An 18,048-nucleotide genomic window follows, 5' to 3' on the forward strand; every position below is an offset into this window, starting at 1 on the left:
GGTCACAAGTTCAAGGTCAGCCTGGGCCACACATGGAGACATTGTCTCGAAAATGGACTATATAAGGAGGACATGGGGATCCTGAAATGGCAAGAATACCCAGCAAACCTGTGTCAATGCTAGGATCACAGTCCAGGGATCTCTCCAACTGGCAGATCATGTGCTTTCTGAGAAACTAAGAACTGCCAGAGACAGTGGCCAAGCTTACTCAAGAGCTAGATCAGCCAGAGGCACTAGTGTTGCTTCTAAAACTCACACTTCTTTTCCACTGTTAGTTAGAAATTCAGTTGAAAATCATTTTTGTCAAAATGATTCGTGCTGCTGCAGAATTGGCAGCTATAACTGGACCTGGGAGAAGGGGCCATCCATTGTCTAAACTAAAGCCTCCTGCCTGGCTGAACCTTGCACTGAGAGAGGGGAAGGGAAGGAGAGAGAATATATGTATACATGTGTGCATGTATGGCATGCATATGCATATTACATGTGTGTATGTGTGTGCATGTATATGCAAGGAGATAAACGTATGTATATGTGTGTGCAGGAATGTGTTCATTCGCATGCATGCATGTATGAGCATGCATGTATGCATATATTGTATGTGTATGTGTGCACATATGTACATATGTCTATATGGGTATGCATTCACATGTGCACTGCATGAACACATGTGTGTGCATGCGGCATAGAGCTCTGTGCACTCACTCTGCCATACAGCAACCTTGCTCATCACCAGAAGAGAAAGTGCAAGCCCAGACTGCCTTGCACAGCAGCTGCAGGCTGTGGGGTAACAGTCCTCATGGTGCCACTCATAAATCTAGGGGCTGAATCAGCCATTGCCAATCTCCAGCGACACAGGAGAGGGTCTGTTTGAGTAAAAGCCTTCCACTTCTCTCTTCGACTGATGCAGAGATGCAGCACTAAGATGCATTTTCCCCTTTGCCTCTGTTTTGCACAAAGACAGACAAATCCTAAGTCCCACATCTTCAGACAGCAATAACAGCCCCCACCAACACCCAGGCCTTCCTCACTAGATCAAAGACTGTCAATTTGTTAAACAGTGATTCACTATACACTTTTTATTGCTACCTGTACATGCACATGCCTGCGCACATGCACGCGCACACACACACATACACGCACACACCTTAGAGGTGGTCATTCTTTCTACATGTAACACACTCTGATGCCACAATGCAATTTTTCCTGGAAAGTATGTTCACGTATTTCAAAGTTGAAATAAAATGTACACAACATAGAACATATCATTTAAAACATTTAAATGTCCCTTTCACTGGCAGTAAACACACTCACTTTGTGCACCCATCACTAGTACCCATCCATAGGTTCACTGTTTAAAGTTTAAAGGTCATTGTTTAAAGATCCCAAACCTTCACATAAATTCTATGGTTTACTGGAGAGTCAGGACCCTCCATCTGAAAAGGGTCATGGTGGCTCATCTTTCTCAACTGCACTGTGGACAACCCAGTGTTTCCTACTGGAATGATTTCTGGTGAGAGACTTCCTCCCAGCCAACAAACAGAAAGGAGCAGGTGCAGCTTCAGTGAAGGCAGGGGTGGCACAGAGCCTCCTATGTCCGTGGGAGCACAGAGGAGCAGTGGGTCCAGATCAGGGAAGCCCCTCCCAGCTCCTGATGCTCCTCATCTCCCACTTCGGAACGGGGTTGTTTGGAGCAGTCCAGGAAGCCCACCGAAACGGTTTCTCTTATCTATACATTATGCATAGCTTTGGGGATTAGCTATATCATGCTTGAAATGGCATGTAATTCAATTGCTTCATGCAGATCATATTACATGTTCCACAGTGATCACATGTGTGCTGTTCTTGGTAACTGTCATCACTCAACATAACTTCAACCAGTCTCCTAGCACGGAGAACATGGAATCTTTTCCTAATTTTCTTTCATCTCTATTCAGTGAGGGGACATGTCTGAAGGTCATCTAAGTGAATAACCTATGCCATGCATTTATGATGGAGGAGATAGACACAGAGCTAAGAAATACAATTTTCAAAATAAACTTCAGCAATTAACCAGGACATTTCTTCACTTTGTATCCTTACGAAGCCGAAGCTATAAACTTGAGGAAGGTGTTCCTCACATGTCTATAAACTAGAAATACCTAGTAACTGGGATCTCTAGTCCTAGCATGGTCCTCAGAGGGTGAGTCATGTGTGTTCAGGTGTACCAGCATGTGAGTGTAGTACATATTGAGGTCAGAGAGCAATGTCCAGTGTGGTTCCTCGGGTTCCATCCAACTTTTCTGAGACAGAATTTCTACTAGCCAGGAAATCTTCAGGCAGGTCAATGAGACCCAAGGGCCAACAAGAGATGGATGCCCCAACAGTACAGAAGAGCTTTGGGTGACTGTTCAGGTAGTGAGATGTCTCTGTCAATTCTAGAGTTTTGGAAGTGGCTTCCAATGCACTTCCTGTTTACTTAGGTAATATTATATCCTTCTGAGGTATTTGGTGGAGTTGAAGAATAGATACCTATAATTATAGTTTTCCTTAGCTATGATAAATGATAAAAAGCAGATATAAATATTATAACTGTAATTCTTGCTTGATAACTATTTTGTTATATGTAATTTTACTATGTAAAAGTTAAAACCTTCCTTTTTATTTAAACAGAAAAGGGGAAATGGTGTGGGAAGTCCGTTTGTATATGTGTTGCTTTTATTGGTTAATGAATAAATCTGTTTTGGCCAGTAGCTTACAGAAATAAAGCTAGGCAGGAAAACTAAACTGAATTCTGGGAGAAAGAAGGCAGAGTTAAAGACAAGCCATGTAGCCTGGCTAGAGAGACTCCAGATGGACATTTCCCCAGAAAGCCACAGCCACGTGGCAATACACAGACTAATGGAGATGGGTTAGTTTAAGATATAAGAGCAAGCTAGAAATATGCTTAAGCTATTGGCCAAACAGTATTGCAAATAATATAGTTTCTGTGTGATTATTTCAGGGTTGAGCAGCTGGGAACAAACAAGTGGCCTCCTACATGTCCCGTCCCCAGCACTGAGATAGTAAGCATGTGCCACCACACCTAGTCTTTGTGACACAGGTTCTGAGGATTAAATTCAGGTCCTAGTGTACTTCAAGGCAAGCCCTTTAGTGGCTGAGCTACTTCTGTAGCACATACCTTATGTTTCTGGATGGGGGATCAAACAAACTTGGCTCTCAGCAAAGGAAAGATTGGTTGAGAGACCTCCCTGCCTAGTGTGACATACCTCCCCCCACCCCACCCTCCACTCCCCATCCCTGCATCATGACTCTGAGAAGGAACACTCAGCTCCTGTGACATGCCTCCTCCCACCCCCCCCACACACTGCACCATGACTCTGAGAAGGAACACACAGCGCTCCTCTGCCTGGGAAGCCTCTGAACCCTGCATGGGTAGTTGCAGGAGCCCAACTCAGTGCAATAACTTCTCAGGCTCCGGAAGTGGAAAAGTTTGAAGAAGGCAGTAATAATGGCAAAGGAAAGAAGCAGGAGCAGGAAGAACAGGAAGGAGGAGGCAGTGCAAAGAGGAAGTGGGAAGGAGGAAATATCACATAAGTAGTACCCTACACATGGTAAGGAGATTATCCCTAATCCTCACATCTACTTGCCAGAACAGAATCAGCATATTTTTGTTCAGAAATTAAGGCCTGAGGATACTGAGATATGAGTAGCCTTGACCATCAGAGGCCATGGCCGGGTTTGACCCCAAGCGAGGCCCTCTTCCTCTCAGAGATGGACTTTCTCTGTCAATGTGAGTGCCAACATTTTGAAAAGGGCACTCACTAAGATTCCAGCTTTCCTTTATAGTCTCTTTCCCAGATCCGCCTGCTTGTTCTGTGAGCCCAAGTCCATCTGCACACACAATGAGCCTCAAACATGTTTCTTTCACACCAAGTGCCAGTTTAAAAGACTCTCACACCTGAGCAGTCACACGGGTATTCATGATTAAAACACAGCAAAGCAAACTCAACCCCTGTGGACAGTGTTAAACTGAGTAAGTACAGACTTCCATTTTTGCAAACTTCCCTAATGTAACTGCTCTTGATCTTCTAGGAGCATTTAGATTCTTTACTTGGAAACTTTCTGCTTATTGAATCGCATCGCACATTTAATTAAAAGTGCTATCAGTTTGTGTTCAATGCTCTGAGCATGGGAGCTGAGCTGGGTCCCATGGGGATACAGCATCTGCTACTGGGTACTTCCAAACCAGAGAAGGTCAGTCACGTGATTGGTGCTTTAAATTAGTTTGTTCACAAGTAGTCATATTATTTAAACTCTGAATTACAGTGCAAGGGATTTCTTTCTCTGTCTTTGGAAATAGCATCAAGGGGCTGAGGAAATAGCTTGGAGGGTAAGGTGTCTGTTGCACAAACATGAGGATGTGAATTTGGATCCCAAGTTTCCATAAATACATTGAGCATGGCAACATACACCTATAACACTAGGACGGGGGAGGGAAAGGGAAGTAGAAACAAGGGGGTCCCAGGGGCTTTCTAATCAGCCAGTCTACCACCAAAAGTGAGTGCCTGGTTTAGTAGCAGGTCTTGTTTAAAAGCATTATGTGGAGAGTGACTGGGGAAGACAAATTGACATTGACCTCTGACCTCTACATGTTCCCACAGGAGCATGAGAGAAAGCAAAATAAATTATCAACTGATTTCGTGGAAAAGCCTCCCACTCAGAGCAGAGTTTCACACTGTGTCTCCCAGCTGCCTCCTCTAGGAGCTGCCTCTTTGACCCTATCATGTAATGGGGTTGCTGAACAGCACTTTGTGCCTGGAGACATCAACGGGCATAAAGCTCTCACAGTTTCCAACAGCTTGACATAAACTAGACACGCTTAGGAAGAGTGGATCTCCATTGAGGAATTTCTTCCATCAGATTTGTCTGTGGGAATGTCTGAGGGGCCTTTTCTTAATTGCTAATCAATGTAGGAGGGGCCAGCACACCCTACACAGGTGGTCACTGAACATGACCTAGAAGTAACCACGAAGCTGCATCCTCCACGGCCTCTGCTTCAGTTCTTGCCTCCAGGTTCCTGTCTTCAGCTCCTGTCCTGGCTTTCCTTGGTAATGGCTATGTGGCTTTTGGTCAATGTTTTGCCATGGCAACAGAAAGCTTATTAGGACAAAGGCACATGCACAGTTCCAGCATCTTTGACCTTCTCCAAAAGGGTGAATCCTAGATTCGCAGAGAAGAACCGGCAGGCAGTGAGGGTCCATGGTGTGGCTAGTCCTGGCCGAAAGGAAATGGAGATCTATTTCTGCCTCTAGATGTGATACTTGGGTGGCCTGTGGATGCCCCTTGCCTCAGATGGGGTCTCCGATCTAAACCCTGAGCCAAAATGTCAGATGAAAATGGCTTAGTAATAACGGAGTTGGGTGCAAACCAAACAGGGAGAAGGGCTGTTAAGTGGGGCAGGGAGCTGGCCAAGGGTCCGCCTGATGGTCTAGCAGAGGCAAGTCTGTCCCTGTTGGGTCTGTGCATAGCTCTGAAGAGTCTGCATACCTCCATTTGTCCATTGAAGAGTGGGAGAGCACCTGGGCTTTGTAGTGTGGCATTAGTTACAGGTGACCTCAGTTCTACCATTGCTGAAGAGCCTTGCAAATAGCAGGCAAAGGTGCTGAGGACACAGGTCTGGAGAGGGTCCAGGGGACTCAAGTGAGGCGTACACATGTCTAACATAGCATAAGGCATTTACGCATTTGATCAACCCTGACACCAAACAACCCCTAAGTGCTAGGAATTCCATATAAAGAACTTTTCTACTGGAGCCTGGAGGCGCAGGCATCTAATTCCAACTACTCAAGAAACCAAAGCAAAAGGATTACAAGTTCAAAGCCTGTCAAGACCAGAATGAGTTCACAGTCAGCCTGCGATGAGACCCTGTCTCAAAGCAGAAAGTCTAAAGGGTGCTGGGGCTGGAGCTCAGTGACAGAGTATTTGTGAAGAATGCAGTGGCCCCAGTTCCCCAACGACAAAAAAAAAAAAAAAATCAAAGAAAAAAAGACAGACAGACAAACTGACCAGCTCTGAGCTCCTCTTTCCTGAGATGCTTTAGTTAATCAACCCCTTAAGGTCCTTGTCTGCTGGGCACTTCCCTTTCCTCTCCTCTTTACTTGTGTACTGTTTATTTCTTCCTACTAAAATCTCAGGTTTCTCCAGAGCTCTGGTTCAGTCTGCCAAGTTCACACCAGTAGCCAGGAAAGATCTCTCTGAGGGCTTGATATTTTCTCTCCAACCTGAAATTCAAAGAAGAGCAGCCACGAGAAAATAGGGGTAAAACGGTCCACGCACAGGACCAGGAAGCCCAAAGCGCTCTGGTGGAAATGAACTTGGGGAGTGTGCGGGAACAGGGAAGGGAACTTTAGGGAGCAAGATGAAGGGAATATAGGGGAGGAGGTTGGAATGGAAGGGCATCTATTACAGCTGTGTGGGAGTTTTCCAGCCCTCTGAGAGAGACCAGACACTCCTAAGTCACGTCTGTGAAGGTGACTCCATCTTTGACCTCTCGCTGTCTTTGTTTCTAGGACAGCGTGTACCCCTTTCTCCAAGAGTGTATGGATGAGCTCTGAAGGCTTTTCACAGACTGATTTTCTACTCAGCAGTTTGTTGATGAATGCCAAAAGGGTAGATGCAGACTTATGTCAACAAGATGCGACAGGGAGGTTTTATAAAGAGACAAATTATCCTCACACACGAGACAGCAAAGCTCCGCTGCGCTGCAGGCTCAGCACTGCTGAGTTTAGCAAGTCAGGATTTGTTTCCTGAGCTAAAATTTCAATAGGAGAATGAACCCACTTTACCTCTCGTCATCCTCCGTGTGAGGTTCTGAAAATTCAGTCAAACCACACAGCCCTTTCTGGGATTCAGTGTAGGACGGGGAGAGAGGACAGGGAAGAAGGACAGGGAGACAGGATGGGGAGACAGGATGGGAAGGGAGGGTGCTACAGAGCCCAGCTAAGAAGAGACAGTGGCAGAGAACCCTGTGCTTATTCTGTGCCACCAACTAGGGTGACTTGATTGTGTAGTAGAGAACAGACAAAACAATTGCTTCTGGATGGAGCTTAGGGGTGAGTTTATATAATGTCTTATGTGGGAATTCGAGGTATATTATATAGATAAGATGCATTGGAGTTCACAGAGAACTAGAGGTACCAACAGCTCTTCTCCCAGTGTTTGTTTCTTCCTGTCGGGGCATCACACCCGCCTCAAAGTCAAATTTCCATGGAGACTGAGCTTCATCCAATGCTGCAGAGTGATTTGGAGCTGCAGAGCCATGGTGTAAGCATCCTTAAGATCTTATAAATGCGAGAAGTGACCACACAGAGAAGCTGGGATCCAGAATTGGTTACACACCACGCAGTGGCATTTAAGATGGCGTCTCTGATTTATTTCATAAATACTCAATTTATGGAAGAAATCTCCTGCTTTTGGGTTATAGAATAGACAGTTGAACCCTAAATCCCAAATCACCCCTTCTGAGCACAGTAGTTGACATGAAACCTCAGTCAGCAAGGAAAAGGGGCTCCTTACCTTCTTGTCACTGAGGCCTGTCACTTGGTCCACAAACTCCTCCTGGATCATGAAGGCAGCCAAGTTGGCTGTGTAACTGGCCAGAAAAATGACAGCAAAGAAGGCCCACACCGACACCATGATCTTGCTGGTTGTGCCTTTAGGATTCTGGACCGGTACAGAGTTGTTAAAGACCAGGCCCCAGAGGAGCCATATAGCTTTGCCAATGGTAAAAGAAGGTCCATGGGGAGCTGTAGATGACAGAAAAAATAGTTACAGCATTTTTACAGAGTGCACGTGTGTGCATGTGTGTGCGTGTGTGTGTGTGTGTGTGTGTGTGTGTACAGTAGCACTCACCAGTAGCACTGGAGGGATGGAAGACAGAAGCCTGGCACTGTTATGATTTTCCATTGTCCCCAGAACCTTACTGTAGTCAACTTCTTTTTGGCTTTAAGATAATTAACATTTTCCTCACATTTCCATCTAGCTGGATTTTTACCACATTTCTTAAAAAGAAAATAGTTATGCAAAATGGGTTTCCCGTGAAAAGTGGTGTTAGGACATGTTTTTAAATTTGGATTTGGTTTCCATTTGGGGAACCAAACTCCTTAAAAAATGTAAAGGAGAACTTGAAAGAGGGAATTGGGGATAGGTTTGATCAAAACACGTTAAATGCATTTATGAAATTCTCAAATAATTGAAATACGTAAAGTAAATGTAAGGGAAGCCTGCAGAAGTATGTATGGGGTGGAGGTGGGGATTGCCTCACTGCTGGCTATTCCTAGGATCATTCAATCTGGCAAGAGCGAGCTGATATCCCTAAGAGCCATTCAATCTGGCAAGAGTATGCTGGGGTTCAAACACAGCTGTCCTTGGAAGTTGCTTCTGTTCAAATTCACAAGTAAAGTGTGCACAATATAAGAATCAGACTCCTTCTGGATGGAGGCATTGAGGATCAGACGCTAGAGCCTAATTCTCCCAGTGTTTCTCAGAAGGGGGAGGTTTCACTGCGGGTCGCAGAGACTGGGCTGACATCACATCTCTGTCCTTTGTCATCTGAATCCTCTCAGCAGTGTGTTCTTTTTCGGTTTCTTAAGTGTTCCTAGTGACTGGCTTAACCAGGAGGCAGAGCAATATGTGGAAATTTATTGGGAGGGGGCATATGAGGACAGTAAAGCACTCAAGTGAGGGTTTTCCAGACTTCATACTATACCCGGAAAAAAAAATCAATTATGCCCTCGGCCTGAGAGAGAAAAACGCCTTCTTTGAGAAGAAGGTTAATTTTTATGTCATTTAAGTAAATGAAGATGTGGCTAAATGATCTACCAAGACCTCATCTGGCAATGCTAGCAGAGTGGGCAATAAATAAAGCAGCAGAAGAGGGTTCTGCTGGACGGGAGGGAAGACGCTCTGGGCAGGGACCTAAGAGAAGAATCTTTCTCCACTGGACAATGGACTTGCTCCGACAGCCACAGTGCCCACCGTGCAATGCATGGAGGAGAATGTGGCTAACCCTATAATTCTCGATCTCAATCTCCCCTGGCTCTCTCTGCCTAATTTTATGATTTTCTGAATTTATTTCCAAGAGGTCAGGAACACTTGATCCAATCTACTAACTTCATCAGTTACTTAATTACAGAAAAGCTGACCAGCAGTGACAGCCATTTAGGAGTCACACACAGGAGGCTGAGAGGGGGATCCTGGGAACACTTTGGGGGATTCCTGATCCATGAATAATGTTACTGCACCATGTGACTTAACCCATAAAGTGTAGTGAAATGTAACATGTCATGGAGAAACAAGGAGCTCTCATTTCCTGAGCTGTCACATGCACAGGAGCAGGACACTAATAAGGAGCAAGCATGGAAAAGGCGAGAGTGTATGCTGGATCGTTCAGTATTCTTTAGATAGTTTTCTTATGATAAGCTTCCAGTGCATACTTTGGCCAAGGGACGAAGCACTGAAGAAAATGTTCTTCGAATCATCTTTATTCTCCACGATGTATCCCCCTGCCTCCACCTTCATAGCCTTTATTCTAGTCCCAACTACCCTAATTGTTTTTGCTTTATTATGTCTGGAATTTCATAGATGTATACAATGCATTTTGATCACATCCGTTACTTACTCCCCACCTCAAACTCCCCTGGGGAACCCCCCCCCATCACATCTTTCTCCCAATTTCAGGTCTTCCATCTTTTTTATTTGTGTATGTGTTTCTATTGCAGGAGTGAAACCCAGGGTCCTGTACACACCAGCCCTTCTGAAAAGTCTGTTGCAATTTTCCCAGACTAGTCTAGAACCTGCTTTGTAACCAAAATGGCCTTTTGGTAGCTGCAACGACAGGGCTGCGCCACTAGGCTTGCTTTCATTTTCTATTTCTTTTGACTTGTCAGGCCTGGTTCCAGCTCCACACTTTCCTGTTGGCGGCTGCGGCTGCTGTTAATTGAAGGCTCTTTCTGTTTTTCTCACAGCTAAGCTCTTCCTTTAGCTCTCAGCTGTGCATCGCCGGTTCTGAATCCCTTCCTGTCTTAGCGCCCTAGCTAAAGCAGTGCCCCACCCCTCACCAATGCATGACTCGTCTTGCACTTTACTATTTGAGATGCCTAATTAATGCCTAATTAACTAATTAATGGCTGATTAATGTCATTACCTCTTGTCTCCCCACTTAAGTCCTAAAACCCAAGAGAGTCAGGAAGCCACCATCTGATTCACCTTGTCTCCTGCACCTACATGGGGTTTGACACACAGAATATACTCAGGAAATGTCCACGCGTAGAATGTGTGAGCCCTCCACTGCAAACTCTGCTGGTGGAAGTCCTGTTTCCCCTTCGTATGATCATCAGGGGAGTCAGCTCACCACCACTGTGTTGAAAGCCCCTTTCTGCTTCAGCCTTTCCTTAAACACACCTTTATCTCTGCAAGGCCCTTTGGAGTTGGGGAGATGGCTAATACAGTATTCAGGGTTCTTCGGTAGCCACGAAGGAGAGGGCTTTAAAGAAACAATAAATTCCCATGACTTCTCGACTGTTTTGAGTGTAAATCTTTCAAGTTACACATGTATGTGTTGAATTAAAAGACGTCCTGTTCTAGAAGGACATTTGAGACATCAAGGTTTTTTTTTTTTCTCTTTTCTTTTTCTTTTTGTAGCAAGAGTACCAAACTTGGGGGCGTTTCACATGCTGGACAAGTACTGTAGACCTGAGTTCTATTCCTGGCCCCAAGGTCTCCTGTTTTCTGCAATATAAGGTCACTGTGGGGGAAAGGGAGTCGATGCTAACATCTTTCTAATAACATCCACTTATGGAGGTGCCGTGCATTAAAAGAAATTTACTCAAAATGATGTGATGTGTTTACAAGCCTCTTAGTGAGTTATAACCAAAGATTATCTTTAAATTCGACTTTCCATCTACCAATTCTTTTTTATCAAGTACAGTACGATATGATAAGACACCATCAAGGGGAAAATTTAACTCTGGGGAAATACACCACTTTATAGTTACATTTATTGTCAAACAATGCAAATAAGATTCACTAGTTTGAAGAATGTTCTTCAAGCAGAATCTATCAGGTCGTTTTATTTGCATAGATTGAAATTGAGATTTGTTGTGATTTAAATATTTCTTTTGATCTAGATTTTAAAAATAAATTGCCAAAAATCCTTCAACTCTATTTTCTCAACAAATTGAATATCAACGATATTTTACCTAACCATTCTTGACTTCAAATTATAAGATTAAACTGTTTCATGCTTGAACCCTATTTTTGGTACAAGTAAACAGATCATACATGTCACGTCAATGTGCCAACTCTATTCCTATGAAGATTCGCCACAGCAGTGCAGCAATGTGGAGAAAGTGTTCTACAACTAAAACTCTCTGTCTCCGTATTGCATGTGTGCATGTGTGAGTGTGCGTGTTGGGCATTTATGTGCACGAGGGTGCATTCAGTTGTGAGACCTCATGTGCATGCACATGTGGAAGCCTGAGCTCAAAGTTGGGCATCTTCCCTCTAGAGCTTTACACCTTATTTTTGGGACAGGGTCTCATTGAACCTAGAGCTCACCCACTGACTAGAATGTCTGGCGAGCAAGGCCCCGGAATTTGCCTGTTTCTGCTCCATTCCCTCCGTGCTGGGTTGTGGATGCCCACCATAGCATCTGGTCTTCACATGCGTGCTGGGATATGAACTTAGGTCCTCATGCTTGCACAGCATGTATGCACCTTACATCCTGAGCTACCCTCCTAGCTCTGAAATAGCATTCACTTTGCATCAGGTATGTGAAGACTTTCTTACCTTTCCCTTTGGCTAAGTTTCTGTTGTATCCAACAGGACTGAAGTATTCAAAAACAAAGACAGCAATGGCGGAGACAATGAGCAGCATCACAAACATCATCACCCAGACGGAGGCGCTGAAGGGTTCTATTGGGAAAAAAGTAAGGACAAATGCATATCCGTCAGTTCTTCCCCACCTCCAACTGGAAGCTCACCCACCCATAAGCTTGTGGAACTTGCTGTCAGCAAATCTGATCATTCCAAAGAAGCTGGTCATTTTCATTCATACGTGAACTCATTCTTTCTAATGACTTGAGAAACTTCATAAGGCTGCACATGAGATGATAAAAATAGAGTAGAGAATGTGACGTTATACAAACCAGGTCAAGGGTAATATAAGGAAAAAGAATAATAAGAAGAGAAAGAATATGTTAGACTGCAAACAAATAGGCCACAGGGCCCCCACGTGATCATAGAACCATCCAGAACACTAGAGCTGAGGAGAAACAAGCCAGACACAGATTAGTAGTATATAGAGTCACAAATGTGTGGTTTAAATTTTTATTTTCATTTGAATTTTTATATACTAGTGGTGAGGATCTGTGGGGAACTTCAGAAGTAGACGGATAATTATATCCTGTCATAAAGGATTATAAATTATTAGCATTGTCAAGAATATTAGAAGGTCACAATTTGCCACCCTCTGCTGCAGATGGATAAGATTTCTGTGGCCTACATGTCTTACTGAGGTGGATGGTGGGCTTCACTACACCTAAAAGTCATTTGGAGCTATTACTTTCATGGTAAAAGTCAATAAGACATCATTGAGAGAAAAGGTGATGAGGGTTTAGATTGGTAAATAGTTGCTTCCCTTATAAGACATCTTAATAGTTCACTATACATAACTTGGGCAGTAGGCAGGTATCTCAGAAGTGGGGGGGGCACAAAGTTCTAAGTCTTACAACATTTTAGAAAGTTTAGAGATCCTGTATATAAACGAACACGTCCACTTAACCTGATTGCGAATATGAACATTAGCTGATTAAAGCTGTGTTATCATGTATGATACAGATGGGTTAGAAAATTCAGCAAAAAAAAATTCTTAATGGACACACCTCCAACTGATTGCATAGTATGGAGGATATCACCCCAGACACAAATGAACTGAAAGTCTTTTCCCAGAAGAAAGCACTTGAGTAAAGTGTAGTAAGTGGGACAAAGCCGCTGGGTGGCAAACGCCTTACTATTTCTACAAGTTTTATGAGGTTGTTAATTAGTGACGAATAGAGTCTGTGAGTCCCCGACACAGGCAGGGTCCAGGGAGGTGATCTTAATGTAAGTCAGGAATAGAGTCTGTGGGTCCCCAACACAGGCAGGAACCAGGGAGGTGATCTTAATGTACAGTCAGGAATAGAGTCTGTGGGTCCCCGACACAGGCAGGATCCAGGGAGGTGATCTTAATGTACAGCAAGAAAGTGATATGTCTAAACCTTAATGATGTTGGATAATTCAGAACCTGGAGCAAATGAATTGGGATTCTATTTCAACAGTGTGACTATGTCAAAGGGCAGCAGGTGACGGTAGAACTTCCTTCCTTAACACAAAAATGAGCGTAAGGAATCAAGGCGGCAGCTGAAATTTGTCTTAGCTGATTTCAGCTAGAATAATAAATACCATTATGTTCCTGGAATCACTGCAACCTGGTAATGAGGTGCATCCAAAAGAAAGATAAGTAGATGGATAATTAGGAAATCAAAAAAAGTATTTAATCATCAAGAATGAAGATATTAAAGTAATTCTGCAAGTAGGGTGTTCTAATGGCAAGGCGTGTCTTGCCGGCATACATGATGAGCGTGTGAGCTTTCCTGGGGAAAGCCTTTCGCACTGCCTCTTAATTGCTGTCTTCTTACAGCACATGGCGGATGGGGCGACAGCTTCCACAATTAAAGCCAGAAGGATGAGTGATGTTCTGTCCCCGGTGCTGAAAAAGCACCTTCAGTTAATAAAACCACACTTACTAATTAGCTCCCATTTCTCTGTAGGACCTGATAACATCATAAAATGTACGGGTAAATCAGTACAGCGTTCTGTTTGTGTGTCAGGACTTTTAAATCTGCAGCAGATTTTGTTTGGCAGGATACATTCTGGTCACTAACATACTAGAATGTTATTTATTTTGTGTATGTCACTTGTATGTTTTGTGTGTGTGTGTGTGTGTGTGTGTGTGTGTGTGTGTGTGTGTGTGCACGTGCGTGAGCACGCATGCACGCGCCCTTATACGTGCATGCACACTTGCTTGCCATGGAACACTTGTGGAAGCTATCAGACAACTTGGAAAAATCAATTCTTTCTTTCCATCCTGTGAGTCCCTGGGACCGAACTCAGTGGTTAGGCTTGGTGGTGAATGCCTTCAACCACTGAGCCATCATATTGGCCCAGTATTCTGGTTTTAATAGATAAAGTATGTGTTTGTATCCTGCTATTCACAGACCACACACACACACACACACACACACACACACAGAGAGAGAGAGAGAGAGAGAGAGAGAGAGAGAGAGAGAGAGAGAGAGAGAGAACTATGAAAAAGAATATAAGTGAAAAAGAATATAAGTGAACCAGCCCATAGCATCTGAGGCATGACCCAGAAATATCTTAAATTGCTGCAAGTTATATCCTCCAGTGGTTTCAAACAGATTCAATGTTTAGCTATAAAGGAACTTCAGTGTGGGAGACTCCAAGTTAGCATTTCTGCGGATCAAAGAATCTAACCTGCTCAGCAAGCTCTTAGAATTAACTGGATAGCAGCATTACAAGAGATGCCATCGCTGTCCTTGAAGAGCTGCTGGTTATGGTTTTATACAAAATCTCAGCAGCGTTACCTGACCGACATGTCCCGAGTGAGTTAATGGAGTTTACGGAGGAGAGAGAATAGGAAATAACGAAGACCGGCCCAATCAGGTTTTGAGTGTTTAGGCTCTCTGCATGGCTGAGCCCATGAATGGAAAAATGGAGCTTAGCTCGGCTGATTATGACTTTCAAAACCTGCACATGATGTCTGTAAATAAGGGGTGCACAGCCAGTCTGAGAGGACTGTAATCTGGAGACCAGGAGAAGTGTGAAACCTACTGTATAAAAGCAGCTTTGACAGCAGCTCCTCCCCACACAACTCACTTTATTTTAAAGAGACAATATGAAGAAGGGGTGTTAAATTGGACAAAAGAGTTGACTTCCTATGGAGATACTCTAAAGACACAGGTAAGATTTAAAAATAAAAAAATCTACCCAAATTGGGTTGAGGCCAGATTCAAAATCAGCGACCCATTTTTATAAGCCAAGTCACTCGATATTCTTTGTCTCTGATTGTGCTGGCAAAAAGTTCTCTCTGGTTCAGGGACATGGAGCGTTTTGTGAAAAAGACTCATGTCTTTCTACATTACTGCATGGATTCCGTGCTTCCCAACCTTTTCTTAGCCCCCAGGGCATCTGCATTGTGCTAAACAGTCTGGTGGGCAGGGCAGGAAAAAGAGGACAAAGAAGCCAAGTGGATGTCTATCTCACACCGACCAAGACTCCGCATTCCTGGCAGGAGGAGTCAGTTGACTTTTCTGGTGTAATGAGATCTCAGAATCTGTATCAAACCAAGGGACAAAGGGGAGAACATAGCAAGATACATGTCTTTCTCCAGCTTGTTATTAGACCAACAAAGGCTGTAAAGATTGGAATAGCAAGTACATAACTTAAATGCAGTGAGTGGCAAGGATTTCAACAGCTTAACTGGATTATCAGAAATGAAAACGGCCATTCCCTATGCTGCTTTGAAAAGGCAGTCTCCAAGAATCCTGTTAGTCAACACTGCTCAAGGCGAAGTGGTTTGCAAGTGCTACTGGCTGCTGACGTGGCATACATGCAGATAAAGGGAGCAAAACTATAGGTTTGCAGTTGGTACCCACAAGTTAGAGTCTGTAATTCATCACTTAGTGATTTATCTCCATATCTATTGATTCAGTGCAGGTGTGTTTGTGCCTGGGTGAGTGTCTATGTGCACCAATATATGCAGTGCCCACGGAGGCCAGAAGAGGGCGTCAGCTTCTCTGTAACTAGAATTATAGGTCATTGAAGGCTGCCATGTGGGTGTTGGGAACTGAACTCAGATCTTCTACAAGAGCAGTTAAGTGCTCTTAGCCACTGAGCCATTTCTCCAGCCCTTGTGATTTTCTCTAATGATGTTTTCCTGTCTCTGGAAAAGTATAAGAAATTTAGTTGACCGTAATAAAACCATTTTCCCTCACTCTTTGAGCTTTTCTCCTGAGACAAACATCTGTCTTCAGCTTCCCAAATATGGACAAGCTCGTTTATATATGAATACCAAGGAAAAGTTAATAATCTAAAGTTCATGATGTTTACAAGATAGCTTCTAGAAAGTAATTTATAATAACACAGTCACTTTAAAGAAGAAATTAATTGTGCTTGGCTGTGTGCCATGAAGTTGCTATGACTCCCAGCAGGACATACAGACCCGTGTTCGTGGGAGGTGACAATAGGAAGAACAGCTCCACCTTGATTACCTTTCATGTAAACACATTTATGAAACTGTTAAAAGGAAAGTTGAAAGCATTTCCTATTTTACAAGTTATATGGCAAGGACAGCCACACTCTAAACTAAGAGCGCATTACTCCTCTGTCAGTGTGCAGTCCTCAGATTACTTATGTTTACTGTAGCTCTAGAGTAAACCATGGGCAGTCCCCATTACTCCCCATGAGTGAGTGACTAGTGGCCTAGAAAGTGTGCGTGTGTGGAGGGTGAATAAAGGTCTAGAGCTTATTTAAATTAGCTGCAGGCCGACAGACTAATTTATTTTTTAATGTTTTCATGGTTTTAGCAATATATTAATTTTCATCCTACATAATCAAGACCAGTATCTAAATATGCGGTGGTATTTATCAGCAGAAATGCCCAAGTTAAAGATAAGTGAAAAATACGAGCTGAGGGGAGAGGAAAGTTCCACCTGAGACCTGGGGAACAAATCGGGTCCTCAGGCTTACACAGCAAGCTTTTTACCAACTGAGGCAATTACCCAGCCCAGGATAAAGGCTGGGTCTTTTTTTTTTCCCCAGGGAAGCGATCATTACTATGAAACTCACATACCAAGGAAAGCAGAAGGGGAGACGGTGCCATTGCTCCTGGAGACCATGACACTGATTCCTGTCTCCACGAAGGGTACCGAGAAGTCCACCACTTCAGAACGCTCCTCGTTGATGGTGAGTGAGCCCACGGCCATGACTGCTCGTTGGTAGACCACCTGGATGGAAGAAAGAGCATCACCTTCACCATCTCTCCCCAGCACCACCGGCCCCCAAGCCCGCTGTTGGGATGAGAACCTGGAGGCAGCAATGCTGACTTACTTCACCTATCATTCCGTTCCACACGTTGTTAACCTTTTTCCCGTGCTTCCCATTGGTCACCAGGTAAAGGTCGTAGGTAAACTTCACAGTCCTGGACAGCTTCTTCAGGATGTCAATGCAGAACCCCTTGCAACACTTCTTCACATTCATCCCTTCGTTGGTTGAGTTGCTGCCAAGACAACCCAGGATCACAGAGAGTTACTCTTGAAAGGCTGTGCTCTTGGCTACGTATACATTTGTATTTTTGGATGAGATGATATTTTTGGAAGCTCATAAAGGGGAAGTGAGTTCTTAAAGCAAGAGTTGAAAGTCTTCTTTAGTCTTCATCTGCGTGTGTGTGTGTGTGCATGTGTGTGTGTATGTATACATGTATGTGTGTATACATGTAGTGGACATGTATGCAGTGGTCAGAGGAGGATGCCACATGCCTTCTATCCCTCTCCACTTTGCTCTCTTTAGACAGGGTCTCTCACTGAATCTAAGGCACTTGCCATTTTGGCTAAACTGACTGGCCAACAATCTTTCATGGTATGTTCCTTCCCATCTCCTGTCCAGTGCTGGTGTTACAGGAACATACAGCCGTGCCCACCCAGCTTTTGACACGAGTGCTGAGCATTCAAACTCAGGTCTTTGGGCATTCGTGTCCTGCACTCTTATCCACTAAGCTACCTCCTGAACTTGTTTTGTGATGCAGGGTTCCATGTAGCCCAGGCTGTCCTCAGACTCTTTATGTAGCTGAGGATGATTTTGAGCTTCTGATTCTCATGTCTCCACTTCTTGTGTGCCAAAAGTATGAGCCACTGCATCCCAGGCACGCCATCTATAAGCTGAGCTACATCT

General features: G+C 44.0%; 1 protein-coding gene across 1 annotated transcript in view; it reads right to left on the bottom strand.

Annotated features, from left to right (window-relative positions):
* Window positions 1–18,048, bottom strand: part of Grin2a (glutamate ionotropic receptor NMDA type subunit 2A) — a 419,855-nt gene that overhangs the window by 82,265 nt on the left and 319,542 nt on the right. The window contains exons 5-8 of the mRNA XM_048433182.3: window positions 17,209–17,377; window positions 16,952–17,105; window positions 11,827–11,952; window positions 7,555–7,784 (exon numbers count right to left, since the gene is read on the bottom strand). Coding sequence (XP_048289139.3) covers window positions 7,555–7,784; window positions 11,827–11,952; window positions 16,952–17,105; window positions 17,209–17,377 — 679 coding nt within the window. The remainder of the gene's footprint in view (window positions 1–7,554; window positions 7,785–11,826; window positions 11,953–16,951; window positions 17,106–17,208; window positions 17,378–18,048) is intronic.

This window comes from Myodes glareolus, chromosome 9, assembly GCF_982192425.1.
Source record: "Myodes glareolus chromosome 9, mMyoGla1.1, whole genome shotgun sequence".
Taxonomy (NCBI): domain Eukaryota; kingdom Metazoa; phylum Chordata; class Mammalia; order Rodentia; family Cricetidae; genus Myodes; species Myodes glareolus.